This window comes from Schistosoma mansoni, chromosome W (assembly GCF_000237925.1).
Source record: "Schistosoma mansoni strain Puerto Rico chromosome W, complete genome".
In the NCBI taxonomy this organism is placed as follows: domain Eukaryota; kingdom Metazoa; phylum Platyhelminthes; class Trematoda; order Strigeidida; family Schistosomatidae; genus Schistosoma; species Schistosoma mansoni.
The window spans coordinates 30,657,402-30,679,958 of NC_031502.1; the positions used below are offsets into that span (position 1 = coordinate 30,657,402).

General features: G+C 36.8%; 1 protein-coding gene across 1 annotated transcript in view; it reads left to right on the forward strand.

The window, feature by feature from the left end:
- Positions 1–22,557, forward strand: part of Smp_143110 (hypothetical protein) — a gene marked incomplete at its 5' end in the record, with an annotated part of 57,085 nt that overhangs the window by 7,566 nt on the left and 26,962 nt on the right. The window contains 5 exon segments of the mRNA XM_018789339.1: positions 9,236–9,763; positions 13,154–13,247; positions 16,901–16,950; positions 16,954–17,122; positions 22,259–22,308. Of these exon segments, the coding sequence (XP_018654793.1) occupies positions 9,236–9,763; positions 13,154–13,247; positions 16,901–16,950; positions 16,954–17,122; positions 22,259–22,308 (891 nt within the window).

Here is a 22,557-nt window from a genome sequence, read left to right on the forward strand (position 1 = left end):
ACAGTCAGCGCCTATTGCGAAGTTGCCCCACAACAGAAGGAAGGAGCTAGAAAAGACTGGCCCTAAAAACATCATATCTCATTTTAACTCACGGCTTTCCGTCTCCGGTGATAAGGCCTTTAGAAGCACGGAGCTAACACGTTACAAACTTCTCACAGGAAGGTCGTGTATAACCGGCCTCAATCAGTTGTCCTTTGGACTCCTCGGTCACTCTTCCAGTTCACTGAGACTACCCATAACCCAGTTTCCTTCTCAGGTCCCCCAAATGCTTTGGTACGATCGAGAGTTGGCCCTCCCTCTCAAAATGCTCTTACATGGCCACGCGTATACAACCACTGACAGGGAAGTCCTACTCACTGCCTTCTTGCGACGGTGTTTTTTACGAAATTGAGAAGATGGAAAGCGTGTGTTTGGCTCTTTAACCGGATTGGTGGGTGTGGGAGATCCGCCTAGGGGAGTTGGGAAACCCTAATTCTAAACGAACGGTGCACATGGGCTCGTTTCCTGAGGGAACAAATGGCGTATGAATCAATCGTTGGTCACCTGCTACCATGGGACTGCATCTCCTTACGATGCTCCATTGCCTTGTGGATCAGACCTTTTGGTAGAAGGCTCCGGGTGTGATCCCCTAAGAAAACCACCTGCTTCGGTTTGGGTGTCCGGGCAGTACCCCAGCCCTCACACAAATCAAATGAGATTTGTGTGGCGCATATGTATTTTGTGCCTCCTTGTACCAACATTTATGTGTTTAAATAAATAAATAAATCAGGTCTTTCAAGAAGAAATATCCTTTTACGGTTTTGGCAACTGGAGAATGACAACTGCCCCCGTACCCCTAACAGTACTAGAGATCCTTTTGTTCACTATCAAATCCCTTCTTGATGTTCCTTCTATCCCCACCGCCAACCCTTCTCCCATGACTTTATCCCCATGTGCCACCGATGCTAACTACTCGAGTCTACGAAATGTTATTGCTGACCTCTTGAAACTGCCTTCTAAACTACATGTTAGAGCTTTCAGTATTCATACCTTATGTCAAATAGGTCCTCAGACTTGTATTATATCTTGTGACCGCAGATCGAAACCACGTGACAAGTTGCCAATCAGAATCCTGATTCTAATTCGCGTCTAATATTACTCTGTAGCTTAGTATCTCCTCTGACAGCCAATTATAAATTGGACCAGCACTACTAACCTTGAGTCAACAGCTAAGTTCCTATTAGTTCACTATTCTCTGACTTCTCTATGTGTCCTTTCTTTGAGTCTAAAAGTCAGCAACCAGTCTCTACTGTATCCATGTTTTAAACAAACTCAGTTTATATACAAACAGACTAGACCTCACCACACTATAAAATGAAAGATAACTTTTGTGCATAAACAGACCAAAAAATGTTTGTGAGTAAGGAAGACTGTGAGTAATCGACTGGCAGTAGTTAATAGGTCAACCGATAGCTTATGATAAGTGGAATATATAGACAAAGTAGTCTAGTTACAGAATAGTTATATAGTAAGAGTATATGTAGTAGTAATCCATAAATTAGTTCTACGAGTTGCCGTTTCTTCAATCATCGTTCTGATAAATCAGCTCCCTTAGCTAGGACTCTAGAATCTTGTGTCATCGATGTATGCTTGGTTTCCGAGGTGCATATACAGGATTCAAATGCGGTCATTTATTTGATTTCATCTAGTCAGTACAGAAAGCAGTCGCGATTTACACTCTTTGTATCTGGAGACTTGATTGTCACTTCTCATGGCTTTAATGGCGTAGGGATAACACTACGACAGGGTCTCCTAGACTGGATTCCAATAGACAGTCGTTTGTAGGCTGTCTGACTAAGTCAAGAAGTAAGGACATGGAAGGGAACAAACACCGTGGCCTTTTTGTCTTCCCCGTTTGCGCTTACACTGACTGCAGTTCGGATAAGGTAAACGTTGAGTTTTATAGAACACCTTTTGCTCTCCCGTAAAAAGCCATATGCTCGGACTTATTAATTGTAGCAGGAGATTTTGACACTCAAGTAGGTAGTGTAGACCAAACTGGAAAACATTTATATGTGTCTTACAGTGTCCAAGCTTGACGAGCAGATAACGATGACCGGCTGCTGCAACGATGCTCAGACAACCGTTTATTCTTAGCAAGCACTAACTTCAAGTATAAAGAGGGACATCGTCTGATATGGCGACCCTCACTGTCTACTCAACGATAGCACAAGTCGACTATATCATCATGAGCCACTTTTGGAGTGACCCGATAGAAGACTGACTTTCATTCTGGAGCATATGTCCAGACTCTGGTCTTGTTCTAGTACGGTCACGCATTCGTTTGCATCTTACTAGGCGTAGAAAAGCCACAACAAGAAAACCCCCTAGAGCTCAACTTGATGATGAAAAAGTTAAGAGTATATTTCAGGAACAACTGGAGAGGCAGTTTGTTGATCGTCAAAGTACTCTTCACCCCTACATGGTTCGGAATGATATGCAGACAGTCGTGAAACGAGCAGTGATGTCTAAGAGTGACTCTAACTAAAAGGTTAGAAAAAGAATCGGTAGATTTCAGAAGTGTCTACTGGACTGTTGGATGCTCGGAAACTGATCCCATCAGGCTCTGAACATGATGAAAAGCGAAAGTCAATTAAGTGTAGACTCAATCTATGTTGTTTGGAATGGTCATGAGGAGTAGTGGGCAGCGAAAATAGAGGAGAAAATGGCGAAAATAAGTAACAACAGATAACTATTCAAACTTATCAAAGAAACAACTATTAAAAATTGGGAAGTTATGGAGATCCACTCTCAACCCAAGAGACCGGAACAATGAAAAAAACACTTTCAAAACTTTTCTCTATCTACCCTTCAGTTGGCTGCTTTTACGAAGCAACCTGAATGGGATGTTAGAATATGCTGTCCAACTCCTAAAGAAGTAGGAAAAGCCAAAGCTAATCTTAAACGAGGGAAGGAAAAAGGTCAAGACGAATTAAGTCCTGAGATTTTAGAGATTATGGTCCAGTTTTATCGGTTAGGTTGACTGAAATGTTAGCTGAACGTAATCCCATTTGAGTGGTCTCAATTGCTGGTCGTTCCAGTCTATAGGAAAGGACAAAACTATTATGATAATTACAGAGGAGTCAATTTGACTGATGTGGTTTTTGAAATATTAACCCCAACACTTGACTGGGGTTTGCGAACAGTTAATTTCGGAAAACCAAGCTAGTTTTAGACCTGAACATAAATGTACTTATTCACACCTGTTACTCGTGGAGGAGCATAGGCCGCCAACCAGCATTCCCCATCCAACCCTGTCCTGGACAATCCTTTGTAGTTGCTATTCATCCTTTTCATCTCTGCCTCTAATTCCCGACGCAGTGCGTTCCTTGGTCTTCTTCTTTTTCTTTTGGCTTCAGGATTTCAAGTTAGGGCTTGCCTCGTGATGCAGTTTGGTGATTTCCTCAATGTATGTCCGATCCACTCTCAACATCTTTTCCTAATTTCCTCCTCAGATGGAACCTGGTTTGTCTTCTCCCACAAAAGGCTGTTACTGATGGTATCTGATCAATGAACATTCAGTATCTTGTGTAGATAACTGTTTATAAATTCTTGTACTTTGATGATTATGATGGTTCTCCACGTTTCAGCTCCGTACAGTAGAACTATCTTGACGTTCGTAATGAAGATTGATATTGGCTGACAGTTGTTTTGAGTTCCATATGTTCTTCAATTGTAGGAATGTTGTCCTTGCCTTGTCAATCCTCGGTTTTATATCTGCATCAGATTCTCCTTGTTCATCAATGATGCTTCCCAGTTACGTGAATGTTTCCACATCTTCCAGAGGTTCTACATCAAGTGTGGTTGTGTTGGTGTTCTCCGTGTTGTATTTGAGAATCTTGCTTTTACTTTTGTGTATGTTGAGGTCTATTGATGCAGATGCCACTGCTACATTAGTTGTCTTCGTTTGTATTTGTTCGTGTGTATGGGATAGGAGGGCTATGTCATCTGTTAAGTCCAAATCGTCTAGCTGGATCCAATCTGTCCATTGTATTCCGTGCTTTCCCTCAGATGTAGAGGTCTTCATAATCCAGCCAACAACCAGAAGAAAGAGAAGAGACTAGAGTGGTCAAGCTTGTCTGACTCCGGTTTTTACTTGGAATGCATCTGTGGGCTGTCCTCCATGCATGACTTTGCACTGTAATCCGTTCTATGAGTTTTGGATAATGTTGACAATCTTCTGAGGAACTCTATGGTGTCAAAGAAGTTTCCATAATGTTTTCCTATCCACACTGTCAAATGCTTTCTCATAGTCAATGAATTTGATGTATATTGGCGAGTTCCACTAAACTGATTGCACAACGATGATCCGTAGTGTCTCAACTTGGTCTGTGGACGACCGATGCTTACGGAATCCAGCCTGTTGATCTCGAAGTCGAGCGTCTACTGCGTCTTTCATCCAGTTCAGCAACACTGTTGTAAAATTTCTGTGGTACTGACAGTAGTGTGATGCCCCTGTAGTTCTCACATTTGCTCAGATCTCGTTTCTTTGGTATATTGATGAAGTATCGTTCCTTCCAGTCTGTCGGCACTTGTTCCTCCTCCCAAATCTTCCTCAATGGAAGTTAAGCATACTTGCAGTTACTTCAATGTCTGACTTGATTCCTCCAGCTGATATATTGTTAGGTTTTGCTGCTTTCTCGCTGTTTATTTGTCTGATGGCCATCCTGATTTCTTTGGTCGTTGGTGGAGTGATATCTATAGGAATGTTTGTGTGTGCTGCTTCGATATCCGGTGGATTCAATGGGGCTGATCTAATCGCGAATTCCTCGAATTGTTTCACCATCTCTCCCTCTGTTCTTGAATCTCAGTGATTGGTTTGTCTTCTTTGTCCTTAACTGGTTTCTCTGGTTTACTATATTTACCTGCTAGTTTCTTCATTGTATCATATAGTTGTTTCATATTCCCTTCTATTGCAGCGTTTTCCACCGTCGTTGCTAGTTCGCCCATGTATTTCTGCTTGTAGGCTTTAGTACTCTTCTTCACTTGCTTGTTTGTTTCTGCGTACTCTGCTTGCGCCTTGACTGTCTCTGCTCGTGTTCGACTGTTGTTAATTGCTGTCTTCCTGTTCTTCCTTTCTTCAATCTTGTCCAGGGTTTCCATAGAGATCCATCCCTATTGAGAATGCTTCTTGCTGTCAAGAACCTCTTGACTTGTTGAATTCAGAGATTCCTTGATCCCTTACCAGTTATCTTCCATAGTAGTTCCTTGTTCTTTCAGTAGATCCTGTAGAGCTTGGAACGTGTTGTTGAGAGTTATCTTGAATTTGTTGAGTTTGTTAGTATCTCGAAGTAAGGCTGTATTGAACCTTTGTAATGCTGTTCCTGCCGTTGTCCAGTCTTTCTTTAACTTCAGTTTCATCTTGGCAACCACCAGTTAGTGGTGATCTGAAGCTATGTCAGATCCTCTCTTGATTCTCACGTCTTTCATTGATCTTGTGAATTTTTTATTGATGCAAATATGATCTATCTGGTTCTGTGTTGTGTAATCCGGTGAGACCCATGTGGGTTTGTGTGGGAATATTGTGCCGCCTATAACCAATTTATTGGATGCACATAGGTTTGCGAATCTCTCCCCATTTTCGTTTCTCTCTCCCAGTCCATGTCGTCTCATGATATCTTAATGTACGGTGTTGTGCATTCCGACTTTGGCGTTTAAATCCCCCATCAGGATGATGAGATCCTTTCTTGGGCACTTTGTTATGATTGATTGCAGCCTTTCATAGAACTGATCTTTTCCGTCGTCGTTGCCGTCATTGGTGGGTGCATGTCAGGGGATAACATTCATTGTGATTTTCTCTCTCTTTGTTTTGAATGATGCCTTAATGACCCTAGATCCACGAGATTCCCATCGTATAAGTGTTGTTCGTGCTTCTTTGAACAGCACCAGAGCTACTCCCCGAGTATATGAGAATTTTCCTCTTCGTGATCGGAGTAAAACAGCATCTCTCCCGTATCTAGCCTTTGCTGTCCAGCTTGGGTCTAATGTGTTTCAGTGATCCCGAAAACTGACAAGTTGTATCTCCTCATTTCCGTAGCTACTTGATTGATCATCCCCGTGTTCCGCACGGTCCGAACATTCCATGTACCCATATTAATTGTTGCTCTGGTTGTTAGAAAGGGCATTGGCCTCGTGACTTTCGAAGAATCTCGACTTTCATCCTGAGGCATCATAATTCTTTTAATATGAAGACCCCTCACCTCGGAAGGCAAAGTTTAAATGGTTTAAATTGTTTCTTAATTTTAACGTTTTTTTTATCAAGGTTGTTTTCTGTGGGATGGGGTTGCCGACCCCATGCCCAACTCTCCTCCTTTGTCCGGGCTTGGGACCATCATTAACTCTAGATGAGCTACAGGTGGAGATGAAAACAGAGTGTGAATACACCCAAACCATTGCGAACGATTCTGAGCCATGTTATTCGAGGTCTCTAACCATTGGTCACGATAATTACTCGTAGCCCAATCCGGTAATTTGAGACTGCCTACATGGGTTACTCCAACAGTTAGTGTCTTCATGGACTTCTGCTATGTATTGGTTTGTCAACCACTAGCTTTCTTTTAGCTTACTCTCCTACAACAGCCTTTATCGCTCATCGAGGAATTCGATGGATAGGCATACACAATACACATTCTAGCCATCTCATTCGATAAATATTGATTACCTCATCAATTGGTTTGCCATACTTACCTAGTACTCTGCATCTAACCTTGAAATTCTCTACTTGATGATCCCAACATAAATGTGCGATGCTTCGGAGACATCAATGATAGAAAACTAGTAACCTGCGAATATCCTCTGTTTTAAATGACTACGTTTCACAACCATAAAGGAGAATGGAGGTAACTGCTGCACAGTAAACTAATCCTTTGGTTACCAGGCAGAGATCTTTCCAACACTGCAAGTACCGCAAGTTGGCAAAAGCCGATTGGGTTTTTTGAATTCCTGCTGGTATTTCGTCAAACACTAGCCCATCAGGACTGAAGAGGCTTTCAAGATAAATGAATCGATCGACGTACCCAACTATTTCACTTCCTATAACTAGTTCAGGCGTTGGTGTAGACCAGCTCTTAAGCAACCTTTTTCATTTGGAGGTAGAGAAACTCATCCCAGAAATGTTAACATTGTTGCCTAAGGCGGCCAGAATACCTTACGCTTTGTCAGCGTCTTCATCAAACAGAACTATATCACCTGCGTATTTTAAACCAACAAGAGAATTTCCTGGCAGAAGACCGATTCCTGGCAAGTTAGACGACGCGTGTTGTGTCTAAGAGAATATCTATGACAAATTTAAATAAAAATGGGGAAAAAGGATAACTCTGACGAACACCTCTTGAAGTTATCAATTTCGATGACAGTTCACCATAAGCTCTGACTCAATCAATAGTGTTAGAGTAGACAGCCTATACAAGGTTGGGTTAACGATTTGATGTTCTGTTTATTAATCTCTTTAGTTTGGATCCATTTTGGAGCAAAAGTCGATAGGTAAAACACAACTAATGTACACACCAGATGGCTAAGGTCTTGATTAAGTCGAGGAAACTTTTCATATTGATCTTACCAATATGCTACTTGGATAGTCCGCATTAAAAAGTACTACTCAATGCTTGTGAGAAAACATTAGTGTTTCCAAAATATTGCCTGAGAAGAAAATATTCTAATCAGCCTATGGTTTTGTAACCTCAGTCTATGAGTTTACTTAGGTATCATATGAGAATATGTAGTATCTTATCGTTAGTAAGAATTTTGGTGATCGATTATTTGTGTGGTATTTAAGCATTTCAAAGAATATGAAGCTGTTTTTTAGAAGAACTATTTGTGTTTATGCGTATTATATAAATAAGAATGATAAGAGCAACGCACATTATTTACTACGTGTATTTTCTTCATGTACTAGATTTCTAGGCAGATCTTATGGATTTAGGTTGGTGATAGTATCTGGTTGTCCAAACTCTTAATGAAAAGAATGGCATTTAGGGCCAAGATTGAATAATTAAAAATCAAGTGAATTGAATCATTGTCTTTATAGTAATTAACAGTTAGTGTCATGATATTGATGCTGTAGTAATGATAAGTTAATCGTTGTTAATTATGTTTTATAATAATTTTGAATAAATTGAGCATTGGGTAGATTGTTATAAATAAATAATATATTTGTAATATCCCAATGAATAGAAAAATTAGATTTTCTGACGTTTCGCGACTCAGTGTAAGCCACTTCTTCAGAGAATAAATAACCAAATTAACAATAATCCAAGTTTAAATAGTACAACGGAACAATCCAAGAATAATTAGGTGATCAATCAAAAACAGGTCTGAATAAATCAATGTCACGTCATTTCATTGCGGTCAAGGTGATTCATAAGTGACATGTATGTAATTTTTGTTTGTATGTGTCCACTTTAAATGATGAAAAATGTGTGACCTTTGTAATGACAAAGGATAGAGTTAATTTGTAATGTAATGGTGTGAAATTGTAAATAATATTAGACTGGTTGACTAGGATAGATAGTCCAAGTAGGATGTATGGTAAGGCCTTCCTTTCTATTGAGAGCAGTGGGATTAAGCATTATATGGAAAGCTTCAGCTACTCTTCTTTCTCTGTGATTGGAAAAAACTTTCTGTAGTATTTTGATGTTTTTGAAATCAATTTGATGATTATTGAAAATGACATGAACCGCTAATGCCGATTTAATTTGAAGTCTATCTAGTTCTACAGGATTATTAGGAGGTTTCTTTGTGTACCTAATATGTTCTTTGGCGCTAGTCATGATTTCGCGAGATGACTCTCCAATATAGAAGGCATCACAGTCGACACAACCTAATTTGTAGACGAAGTTCTGTGTAGACATGAATGGTATCTTTTCTTTTAATCGAACTAAAGTATTTCGAAGAGTGTTCGTTGTTTTGTAATATACTTTAATTCTGTGTTGTTTTAAGATTCTTTGGAGTTCTTCAGTTGTGCCATGACGGTATGGTAAAACTGCAGTACCAATCCATGGCACTTCATTCGAATTATTGTTATTATTACGTTGGGATATTACAAATATATTATTTATTTATGTTTTATAATGTTTCTGACAATGTAATAATAACGGGAAAGGCTATATATATAACAAGTACTATAATCTAACTAACGTTTCGTTTCTTTTTAATAACAATGAAGCTCTACTAATTTTTTGATGTTTTTTTTAAAAAGGTTCGTAGACCTCGTCTATCCTATTCAGTGACGGTATTTACACTAATTCATGTCTATTTATTTCTACGTGATACTCGACTAATCTGTTTACTTACGGAAGCTATTCTAATTGGCGATCTCACATTGCCTGGTTTAATAATACCTTGTAATATACCATGTTCCAATTCACAAATTGTCTTCAATGACTCTACAACTCAGGATTGTTCTGTAAGTTTTCAAAATAATTTAAATTACGACGAAACTGATGATACTGCATCTGATGATGACCCAGCAATGAACATTGCTAGAACGTTAATTGCTGCCACTGTGTCTTTACGAGCTTCTGACCAAGCATCACCTGGGAAAAGATTAACTGCCTACTTAATACATTCAGTGACATCAAAAAATCCATTGATATTTTCTCAACCTAGTGAATCATTAGAACATGGATTGACTCAAGCAAAAGGTGTAACACCGACATTGATGTCTGTTCTATGGCCACCCAATATGGCTCCACTAAAACTAGTGGGGAGGAATTCAGAAACTTGTGTAAGTTTAAAATAGACAGGGTTTTAACTGTTATTATTATTACTTTGGAAATTATGGTCAACCTCTAATCATACAGGTTTCTGATTTGTTTAGAATTTTTGTTATAGTGCTTGAGAATGGTGTATTAGTTATAAGAACGTTGTTTTAACTAATTGAAGTGCATAATCATTAATTGTTTTCTACGACATATGTTTCTATTCTTGACTGTTCATTCATTTGTTAGTTTACAAATAACTAGTAGTTAGACTATATTTAGGTCGATTATTTTACTTATACAATGATAGTTTTGTTCCTTTAAGGTATGTCATGTTTTTTTCTTAAAATTCTATTCAGTTGAGATTTTAGAGGATTATTGATCTTGTAGCCAACGATTAACAGCTTGACTAACACAGTCGCAGATCAATTGGGCCGTCACAACGGGAACGATCTTTTTTATGTAGACAGTGAAAATCAACGGTTTGGCAAGTGGTTATTCATGGAGCAGGGTTTAGCTTTACTTAATTATATGGGACTTACTAAGTACGAGTTTAGATATCCGCCTATGAGCTACATGTTTTAGACATGAAGACTTACTACGTGTCGGTTTTTCGGTTCTACTTTACGACTGAGAAAAGTGGCCATTAAGAGTAGAAGATATTCGTAAGCTGCTAGTATTTGATCACAGATGTCTTGGAAATATTGCTAACATCTTTTGGGATCAACGGGCAAGTAATAGTGAGGTTAGACGAAGGATATTAGGGAATGATGGTAAACCAGTTGATAAGGTCATAAATCTTCATCGGCTGAGATGGTTGGGCCACGTGTTACGTATGCCTGAACACCGATTACCACGGCACGCAATGCTGACTAGTGTTGGAGACGGTTTGAAGAAAGTTACGGGTAGCATCAGTGCTTGAAGTCACTAACTTTTAGTCTGAGCCATTTTGGTAGATGTAGACTACTTGGTTGGGGTCCGCGCGACTATTGGAACCAATGGTTGGAGACTTTGTGTGACATGGCTCAGAATCGATCAAAATATTGTAGGTTTATACACTCTTTATCTTCCCTTAAACCGTGAGATTAAGATTACTTTATATCTTTTGTTCTACGAACTAATTCTTTTTCTCTGTATTATATCCTTATATTCAATTTTTCTTTTATATATTACTACCATTGAAGTAACTACTTGTATGAATTTGTTGATCATCTTTTTGTGCTAATGAGGTATGGCAACTTGGACCGATGCATATATGTGCCTGGTCCTACGTTATAATTGACTGAAGTATGAAGACTAGTGATACTACTTAGCTGTCCGAACTAAAATGAGTGTATTGCGGTTCCAATGTTTAATCTTAGAGCTGATGGTTGGCTGCTTTATCCTGGAGGTGCGCGACAAGTGGAATTTTTCTATTTCTTCACATAACTCATGAAATCTTGAGGCATTTTTCATTTAGTTTTCTTTGGTGACATCGTGATCTGCACTTATGACTGTCTAAAACCCAAAAATCTACACAAATCCTCTGTACTGATAATGATCATGTGCCCATTAGCGACTACCTTCGAGAGGTTATTCCAAGAGTCTCAATGAGGACGGTGGAACTTCCTTCATATTAGCCGTAGAACCAAGGGATCGTGGATGTGCACTATTGAGGAGTCCCTTACTAGGACGAAACGGCTGTCCAGTGCTTCCATGTTTTCAATGGTGGTTAAGCTTACATCAACTCATGAATTTAACTATTAAAATTACTGCAATCTTCACAAACCCCATTCTGATCATATTCTTATTCAATCATGACTTAGAACTCGTACAATCAAATACCTGAAATGCTTGACAACATAGCAACACAGTTTGGAGGCTACAGTTTGTACGTAACTTAGTTATAAGTGATACAAAACAGAAGTAATAGGCAAATGATGGTGAATCTAGAACAATAAGACATGACAACAATATATGGGTCAAATGAAAGTTCGGAAATAGGCAAACATAGGAACACAAAAATCCAAGGGTCTACTAAATACGCAGTAAATGTGTAACAATAGTCCCATTAGTTAAACTTATATACTACTCGCGCTATTATATCAGGCAGTGGTATTGTTTAACTTTATATCAATTTCTAAAAGCTAAATCGCATTTATCTCCTAGTTTGCGTACATTTCTAAAAATCTGGAATGTATCAGGGCTGTTATTTGTAAATATGATGATTTTAGATATAGTATAGATCCACTCGTGAATGGATTTATAAGTAGTACAGCTGATCAAGGAATCAATTAATTGTTAAATATTTTTGTTGTGACCCACGGCTTTCGATAATTGATACTATTACTCAGTCTTCCTGTGAATATGAACTAAACAGCCAACCCGAGTGAAGAAGGCTGAATGAGAAAGGAAGTTTATTGACTTACCAAATAGGCTTTTACGTATATACATACATTTATCCTTTAGAAATTATGGCCATCAATGGTGTGTATATCGTTTTTACGATATGTAAACCACTTCTTGACCAATCGCATGCACTTATTATTTGGCTGATTTTCGATTGGATCCATGTATAAACTTTTCACCTTATTCATTTATAGTGTTTTTCTGAAACATTGGTTTAGTGGTTGAAGAATTTGCGTTTCAGCCTTTATGTGATGGATTCGAGCCCAACTGGCTCTATCTACTTCATTTTTAGTGTCTGGGCAATACCATTAGCCTTTACTTGCTAATGTTTTATCTCAGCCGAGTTCTGTGTGTTATAACAGAACGAATATTGGTGAAGTCCTAACTGTTTGGACTATTTTCCTGAATATTGTTGTTTATTTTTACATTATGCAACTACTAAGTAACTGGACTACTATGTTTCTGTATTCCGTTTGTTGTAGGCCTCCATTTGACCCATCACATATTACTATGCGTTTTATTGTTCCCATATTATCGCTAATCAGTTATCTACAGTTTGTCCGGTTGACAACCACTTTTGACATGTTTGTATAATCACGATGATTTTCTATTTTATGGTGGTTGGTTTGGTCCGGTTTCGTCGGGCATATAAGCTAATGAGGGCTTGAGTGGCTTTTTTAAATACAGTATAAAAGCTTGGCTACGGCTTTCTTTTCAGACTTAAGGCTGGGGATTGAAGGCATTGCATAAGCTTACGACGGCTTAAGGTTGATTGTGTCAATCGAAATGTATCATTAGTCAAGACTAAGGGTGCTAGGCTATAAACGGAGTAACAGACGTGAATCAGCGGAAATGTAATCTTAATTCTGATTGAAGAACTTAGAAAATGATATCGATCAATCGCTCAGACATAACAGTAACTGACATAACGCTTGGTAAATTACGTAACAGTAAAAATTTATTTTGTCTTTACTTATCCCATAATCAACAGTTGTTCTACATATTTTTACCCTCTCATGAATAAACAGGCTCAGTCATCCAGTACTTCAAATCCATGTGAAAAACGCTCATCTGATCTGTCACCAGGCGATTCACAAATACAGTCTTCTAACAGCTGTACAGGTTCGTGTATGGGTTTGTTTTTCTGAATGTGATTATTAATATTGTCACATTATCATCGACATAGTTTTGTTTAATTAGCAGTAAATTGATGTACTATTCTGGTTGAAACATTTCCCGTCCTGATTATTGATCTGGTTATGAAAGGAAGTTGATCATTTATTTTCAATGAGTCAGTCAGTCAGTCAGTCAGCTACAACGTAGGACCAGGCACATTTATGCATCGGTCCAAGTTGCCATACCTCGTTAGCACAACAAGATCAACACCGGATTCATAGAAGTAATTAATTTAGTGGTGGTAGTATATAAAGAAAGGTTGTATATAAGGACATAGTACAGGAAGAAAGACAAATATGAAGCAATTTTAATCTCAAGGTTTAAGGGAAGATAAAGAGTGTATACACCTACGCCATTGTGATCGATTCTGAGCCATGTCACCCAGAGTCTCCAACCATTGTTTACGATAGTCACGCGGACCCCAACCAGGTATTCTGCATCTGCCAACATGGCTCAGACTAGAAGTTAGTGACTTCAAGCACTGATGCCATGTTTTGGTTTGGCCGCCCCTAACTCTCTTCCAACCATCCCCAATACTAGTCAGCATTGCACGTCGTGGTAATCGGTGTTCAGGCATACGTAACACGTGGCCCAAGCATCTCAGTCGATGAAGATCCATGACCTCATCAACTGATTTACCATCATTCCCTAATACCCTGCGTGTAACCTCACTATTACTTAACTGGTGATCCCAGCAGATACGAGCGATATTTCTAAGACATCTGTGATCAAATACTAGCAGCTTACGAATATCTTCTACTCTTAATGGCCACGTTTTGCAGCCGTAAAAAAGAACAGAGCGAACTGCTGCGCAGTATACTCATCCCTTAATTGATAGACGGATATCTCGTCTTCGCTATAGGTGACGTAAGTTGGCAAAAGCTAAACGAGCTTTTTGAATCCGTGCAGAGATTTCGTCAGACACCAACCCATTAGGGCTGATTAGACTTCCAGAACCTCTCAGTCTACAGAGTCAAATGCTGCTTTCAAGTCAAGAAAAACTATCATTGTCGGTCGCCGATAAGCATGCCTGTGCTCTAAAACTTGACGAATGGTGAATATGTGGTCGATACAGCCACTACCAGGTCTGAAGCCAGACTGATTTTCTCGTGTTTGGGGTTCACGAGTCTTAGTTAGGCGCCCGATAATTATTGAGGCAAGTATTTTAGATACTATGTTAGTCAGACTAATCCCTCTATGGTTATCACAGGGTGTTTTTGGGCCCTTCTTATATATTGGGACAATCAGAGATTGTGACCAGTCGGATGGGATTACGTCCGTCTCCCAGATTTTAGCCAGAATATTAGTCAACCTAATGGCTAAAATTGGACCACCATATTTAAAGACCTCTGGAGCCAATCCGTCTGGACCAGCTGCTCTTCCTCGTTTCAGATTACTTATAGCCTTTTGAACTTCAAGTAGGGTCGGGGGACCTACTTCAATGTTCCATTCAGGTTTTATGGGAATAGTGGGTAGTTGTGCAGTAGCTGAAGGCCAGCCAAACTTCTCCTTAAAGTGTTCCGCCCATCGTTCTAAACGTTTGGGTTGAGAGCAGATAAGGGTTCCGTCTTTTTCCGAGATTGTCTCACTTACACTTGACTTCTGAATTCCGGTTTCTTTTATTAGTCTGAATAGTTGCCTGGTGTTGCCTACAGCCGCTGCCTTTTCCATCTCTTTTGCTTTCGTTGCCCACCACTGCTCACGATCGTTCCTTAGACTTTTAGTTAACCTAGATCTAATTTGTTTACGCTCTTCATCGTGTTCAGAGCCTGATGGGATGAGTTTACGCGAATCCATCATTGAAATAGACTTAGAAGAAATCCACTGGTTTTTTGGAGCCCTATGGTTTAAATAACTAATAGATGTGACTGCTGTTTCCACAGCTGTTCGTATGTCTTTCCAAGCAGCATCTGGGTCAGTCTCGTTTACAGAACTGCCTAGATGTGAACTCAGTTTTTTCTGGAATTCGCATTTGGCTTTCTCGTCCTCCAGTTTCATCCTAATGGGTCTTCTTAGTGTAGTTTTCCTGCGTCCAGTGAGGCGCAGACAAATGCGCGCTCGTATTAAAGCGTGATCAGAGTCTAAACAAGTATTCCAATACGAGCGACAATCTTTTCAATGAAATCAAGTGATGTGTGATTTTTTATGTAATAGTTTCCATTATCCCAATAAATTAAATATCAGTTAACTTGAATTTCGGATTATTAGTTATTTTCATTGGTTAACGTATGGTAAGAAAGGATAATTGTCATTTTCCTTTACGCTGACATTAACGATGGTGTTTTTATGATATCAACTATTATGTTACATGTTCAATATATAATTGTGCTTTTCGGGTGTAATGCTTTACTGTCTTAAGGGATTGTTAAGGTTAGATGACGACGTTAGAAGATAATATGCATGTAAATGAGCATCCCTTTAGTGTAATACAAGCTGCCAAGCTAGATTAACCGTACAGTTGGTTAGATTGTATGCACTTTTTAGCTTAACCATTGATCATATTGATGTGATACTGTGTTAGTCACGTCAGTAATTTCAATCATTCGATCTTATGCAACCGTACATAGAACCTGGCACATAAATGCCTCGGTTCAAGCTGCCATATCACTTCAACACAGTGAGATATCAGAGTAGTGTAGGTAGTAGTTGTAGAAAATAGCATTCAAGAAAAAGATATAGATTCATCGAATGAAAACTATTGTAAGATAATGGAGAAACTTAGAATCTAAGGAAAGATAAAGAGTGAATACATTTGAATCATTGCGGATGATCCTGAGTTGTCAGTCAAAGTCTCTAACCACTGGTCACCACTATAACTTCAATGACCTCAATCAGGTAGTCTGAAATTGTTTACAGGGCTCAGCTCAAAAGTCGGTGTCTTCATGGGCTAATTCTATGTTCTTTTCATTTGTACATTAAATTAACTAACTGTGATCTGATATTTCTTCCATCAAACGATTACCAACTCAAAACCTGGCTAGTTGATCAATAATTCCATCAATAACCAAATGTATGGATTCTAACTTACATGGTTGAATAAAATTGGGATCATTTTATGCCTTATTTAAAAATACAAAGAAAGAGAGAGATAATCCTGTATAGAAATATATCTCTGTTTAATTTTGTCACAAGTTACAATGGTAGATGATAAAATATATATTAAAATAAACAAGAATAAAAGAAAAATATGAAGTCCATAAGCATAAAGAGGCAGTGAGTAATAAAATATCCTCAATATATAGAAGTTAAGAACAAATATTTCTATGCTATTGTGATGAATCAATCATTTAGTTTGACGATGACATCAGAGGTTTTTTTACACTTCATTTTAACTTTACTTACAATACCGTATCAAGCTAAGCGACAGTTTAACCTGACACCTCAAAGGATGAAGAGTTACAACTGCATCAAATTAATTGAATATACTTCGTACAGATTTACCTACAAATTTTAAACTGATGGGGTTAGAGTTATAAAAAAATACAATTTCGAAGAAGTTTATTCTGATAGAATCTATCGATTGCTTTGTAGGATAAGATTTGCAAATACGAAAAGAAAAACAACGTTTTTGGGTAGAAAAAAGAGACGTAACACCTTACCTTTATTTGACTTTATAGCAAATAAAAGGAGAATAGAGAATAAGGCATCTTGATCTGAACCGGAACCAATTCCCAAAGAACGAAATAAAGATCTTAAAAAAACACGGCCAGATAGATTTGATAAGTCAGCATCGATCGGTTTATCATTTTGTTCAAAAACAACTGATGAATTAAATGATGAATCTTCAATTTTAACTGGGGATTTTTCAATAGAAGATACATCTAAAAGAAAACAATTAAGAAACAAATGAACGTTTATAAAATCATCAGAAGGGGTTTTGTGTAGATCTTAGTCATTTGATAGTTGAATTCATGAGTCAATTGAAGATAGACCACCATGAGAAACCTGGAAGCACTGGACGGCCGTTTCGTCCTAGTATGGGACGTGTAATCAAGTCACGAGGTCATGAATACAGAATGAAAACAGAGTTAAATATTCTATTCTTGAACAACACGTGACCAAAATGTGTTGAAGGTTGAGAGATAACTGGTCAGTTAGTTAATTAGTTACAAACAACATGGAACCCTGTACAAATATAAAATTGTCCAAATTTTCACAATTTACATAAATTCAACGAGGCAGGAAGTTAAAAAACTCTCAAAAGGGGATCAGACGAAATAATAATAACCATAATAATAGTACCGATGGTATTAGAATTGTGGTATGTGCTACTTATGTCGACAGACTCTGTAATTTTGTATTAAGTAATAAATTGGTTGTCCCCCACATGAGTGTTCGTTCATTGCAGAATAATAAACATAGAAAATATAATAATTCAGGAAGAAATGAGTTGAATTATTTAACTGAAGCAACACTAAAAATTAGAACTTAAAAGTACATGGAGAATTTCATCTGATCCACTGTGACCAATTTCGAGTTATATTACCAAAGGATTTCAATTGTAGACTACTAACTATCTCTTAGGTCTCATTCATGAGCTTTGCATTTACCAACAAAACTCATATCAACGTTCAGTGAAATTATGGATTGGTGTGACTTCTTGAGATTGTTTGTCACTAGCCTGCTTCCGATCTACTACTCTACTAGCCAGTATATTTCACCAAGCAGTAGGTGGTGACTGTAACTTACGGAAACTCATTCAATTCCTCGTGACTAATCATCATATTCAAATAAGGTCATAACTGACGCTATACAACATTGGAATATGTTAAAACATTTTGGTGAATAAATAAAGAAATTGATCCTGTCCAGGGTTTCTTTTAAACTACCTAACCTCCTCCCCAAGATCAATTCAGGCTTTTTTTTCTCTTAAAAACGCAAAGAAACAGGCTTAAATGTAATATATCTTTGAATACACTTTCTTGGACGTTTCATTAAATGACATAGTATCCTAAACAGATGAAAGATAATTATGAAATCATAAAAAGAGGTATTAAGAGACGATGTAACTGGGAATAAAAAGATGTAGTCTGATTAATTGTAAAATAAATGTCCATGAAAATGTCTAAATTAGAAGTAACAATTAGCTGAAAATATAGTCTATCATAGTTGGTCGTGAGAAGTAAACATAAGCGGAATCACTGAGTGTTTCACTAATAATTCATTCAAATTAACTAATATTCACGAAAACAAACAGTCACATCAATTAATTTGTTGATGAAAACAATCGGAAATTACATATTGATTAAAACTTATTATTTGGTTTAAATTACTGAATGTATTGACAGACAAATTCTTACAACATTGATTGATCTACCTAATGCTATTTATCGCATACCCTTGTATACAGTGGAAAATTTCATTGCACGGATCCATGACGAGAATTGTTTGGTGATAAATCAGTCTACTACAAGTTATTTTAAAATCATAATTCTTCTATGTTTTCAGTATCCCAACACGTGATCAATTGGTTTTTATTAGTATTTGATTCCATGAGCAACAAAACACCCACAAGTCATAATAATTTTTTTATTAAAGTAGATTGTAATCTAGAGATGTGAGTTCAAGACAGCTTTTATATTCTGTGATAAATCATCTGGTTTTGATTATCACTTAATTACATTAAAAGGACGTTTTATTGGTGTAATATGTGATCTTTATTGTTGACATAATATTTGGGTATCGCCTTAATAAGACTTTCAATTTAGTAAATATACGATTAAACTCATAAACCCACTTACAAAATAAAACAAAAATGTTCGAAGATCTTATTTTTCAAAACCACAATCGGAATTTATGCGAAAGAATTAATCTGATAACTAAGAAAATATGTTAACATGTAAGAGTATAGTCGATAGAATTAATCGAGTACAGCTTGTATGTGACTGTTTTCTCTTCAGCATGCAGCCTACATGAATGTTGTTAGTCACTACACCTAAACGTCACACATTTACGGAAGATTTATACATTACCTAATCGAAATTACACACTCTTATATGTATTCAGATTAGAGCTAACATACTGTCATTATATTATTAACAAAGGAACTCTAAAGAATAAACAGGGCATTTGCCAGCATGTAAGCCATATTGTTGAAATTCTGAAAAGTTTAAACTAATCTAATTATGTACAATGGCATCAACAACTAACTACGCAAACTGATATTTGGTATGAGTTTATTGAAACAGTTGTTAACTCACTGATTCGTTGTTCTATTAATTTGTTACCGTCAATTACTGTGACAGGAACTAATTCCATTTCTACCTCGACGCGTGATGGTTGATGTAGAGAGGGTAAGTAGGAAGAAAGCTAAAGCGGCTAAATCAAAAAGTGGGATAAGACCATGAATACACCGACTTTTGAGCTGAGCCCTGTAAACAATTTCAGACTACCTGATTGAGGTCATTGAAGTTATAGTGGTGACCAGTGGTTAGAGACTTTGACTGACAACTCAGGATCATCCGCAATGATTCAAATGTATTCACTCTTTATCTTTCCTTAGATTCTAAGTTTCTCCATTATCTTACAATAGTTTTCATTCGATGAATCTATATCTTTTTCTTGAATGCTATTTTCTACAACTACTACCTACACTACTCTGATATCTCACTGTGTTGAAGTGATATGGCAGCTTGAACCGAGGCATTTATGTGCCAGGTTCTATGTACGGCTGCATATGATTGACTGATTATCGACCCAACCCATTTGAGTTTTGTGACTTTTGCAATGTTATTCCCTCTTGATCTGAACTTTGACGGACGAATTTCACCATATTTATCTATGTTTATACACAGTAATTGTTGAAGTTTAAACTGACACTGAAGTTCAAATGCTTCTTACTTAGTGATGGTTGAGGTTGATTAATTGTTTGCACATTATCAAGTATAGGAAATCGCAAGCTTTAGTAGTATGGGACTCTTTTTTAAATACCTTATATCATTAATTGTATACCCAGTGTTTATGCTCATCCTTACCTTATGTAACTTACTTTCATCATATTATTTGCTGTCTATTCGGTTATTAGTAATATTTTATTGTATTATATTCATTAAAATTTGATTTTGTTTAACTGAGTCGCAAGTTTGAACCCTTCTCTACTTGGTTTGGTTTAGGCAGCTAAATTGGATCATCAGTCATTGCACAGAATGTTTTGTACACGTACCTGTTTTTTTAAAAAATTAATTTACAACTATGGGTTTTGTATTTTGTGTCATATTCATTACAGCATTTTACTTAATTTCTACTTTATATGCACATATTAAATAGGAAATGTGACTATGTTTATTACAACTAATTAAAAAGATGATTACGTTGTTGACTTGGTATGCAGTGAATGTGTTGTTTCTGTTTGCATTTGAATACGTTTTTATATTGTATACAATGTTTAAACATTATTTAAAATTATCGTTGAAAAAACACGTTTTCTTAGAAAGTGAAACTGTCTATTATAATTTTTTTTGAGATACTTTAACTCGACAATTGAGAAATAATCGTTTACTTTCACATCTGTTCAATGGGTTTTTCGTTCCTTATTGTTGATTGGAATACTAAGTCTCAATAAATCTATCCAAGTCATTCTATAAACAGCTTTGCACATAACTTATATTTAAGTCATAGATACAATTTTACTTCGTTCACAATTGAGATAAAATGATTTATTGAACATCTTTGATAAAAATAAGAGAATGAATGGGTTAACATTGTGTGCCAACTGCTTGTTTTTGTCGTAAGTCATAGTTACTGAATATTCTTGTTACTGTTTTCGTAACCTACTTTTTAAATGTAATATTGTATTAGTAGATCTTTCAGCAACATAGTCATTGACGTATCAGCTATCATATTAAAGTGACTAAGTTACTTCCCTTTTCCATGACATATGGGATCGATATTTGAGTGGTTGTTCATTAAAGAATTATTGTTTATGTAATTTTACCACGAAGTTCAATGATAGCGAAGCTAAGGGAAAATGGTGATCATAATGTAATAAGAGCAAACAAATCATCAGGATAGTTAGTTCTTCGGTTTAATCTAGAGATAGTGCAATGCATACACATGTTCCTACGTAAAAAGCTGCATGTTTGGGAATTTCCTATAACACCAAAGTTATTTTAGTGTTAGATATTTTTGGTTATTTTGTTTTTAAGCATGACGATATTCTGAGCCGTGTTGATTATATTTTGTAAAGATTAGCTAGCAAGGCTAAATTTAAACTTGACATCAGTCTGGACGGTCACTGACTAATAATCTGAGTTATGTTGGTAAGTTCACATGACTGTCATATTGGAGTGCGTGAGATCGTCATAACCATTTGTAGGAAACATTGGATGATATGATTCAGAATCGATCTCAGTGACGCGGCTACATTTATTTTTTGTGTTCCTTTAGATCTTGACTGACTAAATTTCCAAATTATTTTATACATTTTATTCCGCAAGTTATTTTTTGAATCATATTCTTTATACATCATTTTTTCTCACTACTACTAGTATTTATTCTGCTTTCGTCCTGATAATTTCATTTAGTTGAGCTGCGTGCTGTAACAACTTGGATCAATACACGTATGTGTTAGGTTTGACATTGCTTATAACTGACTGTCACTTAGTAACCCTGAAAGTTCAATACCAGGGATCATCTTCTGTTCATTGCTCAATAATCTTAATGAGGGTTTAAGGGATGTCAGTCTGTAACAAATCTCACCTATAAACAGAACTTAGTCAGTCAGTATGAATAAAATTCATGTACATAATGCTATTCCATTGTCAAATCTGGAAAATTACGTTATGCAACTGCGATAATTTTTTCTAATTTTAAACTTCTGAAATAATCAATTCAGTTATCTTTTTATTGCATATGTATGGAACTACATTAAAGCTTATGTGTATGTGTACTTGTTTCTCTTTTGCTCACTAATTTTCACTCTGGAATGTATTTTTTCGTATTTAAAAACTCTCTCCTAGGTGTTGATTTGGCTACTTTGAAACTTGCCCAATTAGACGGTCCCGATATAGTAAGAGTTTATAAAAGTATATGTTAATAATTTTGATTATTTTATAAATTTCTTTCACACAGAATACGATATTACTTAAAATATATTGGGATTTTCTGTTTACCCCGTTAATTATCTAAAATAAACAATGTTAACGAGGGGTATAATAACATTAAAGTCGATGCATCCAACTTGTGACTTCAAAAGTCACAACTTCTCCCACATATGTGGAATATGTAGATTTTTATAGCTGGAGAAGAGTTAAAGAAG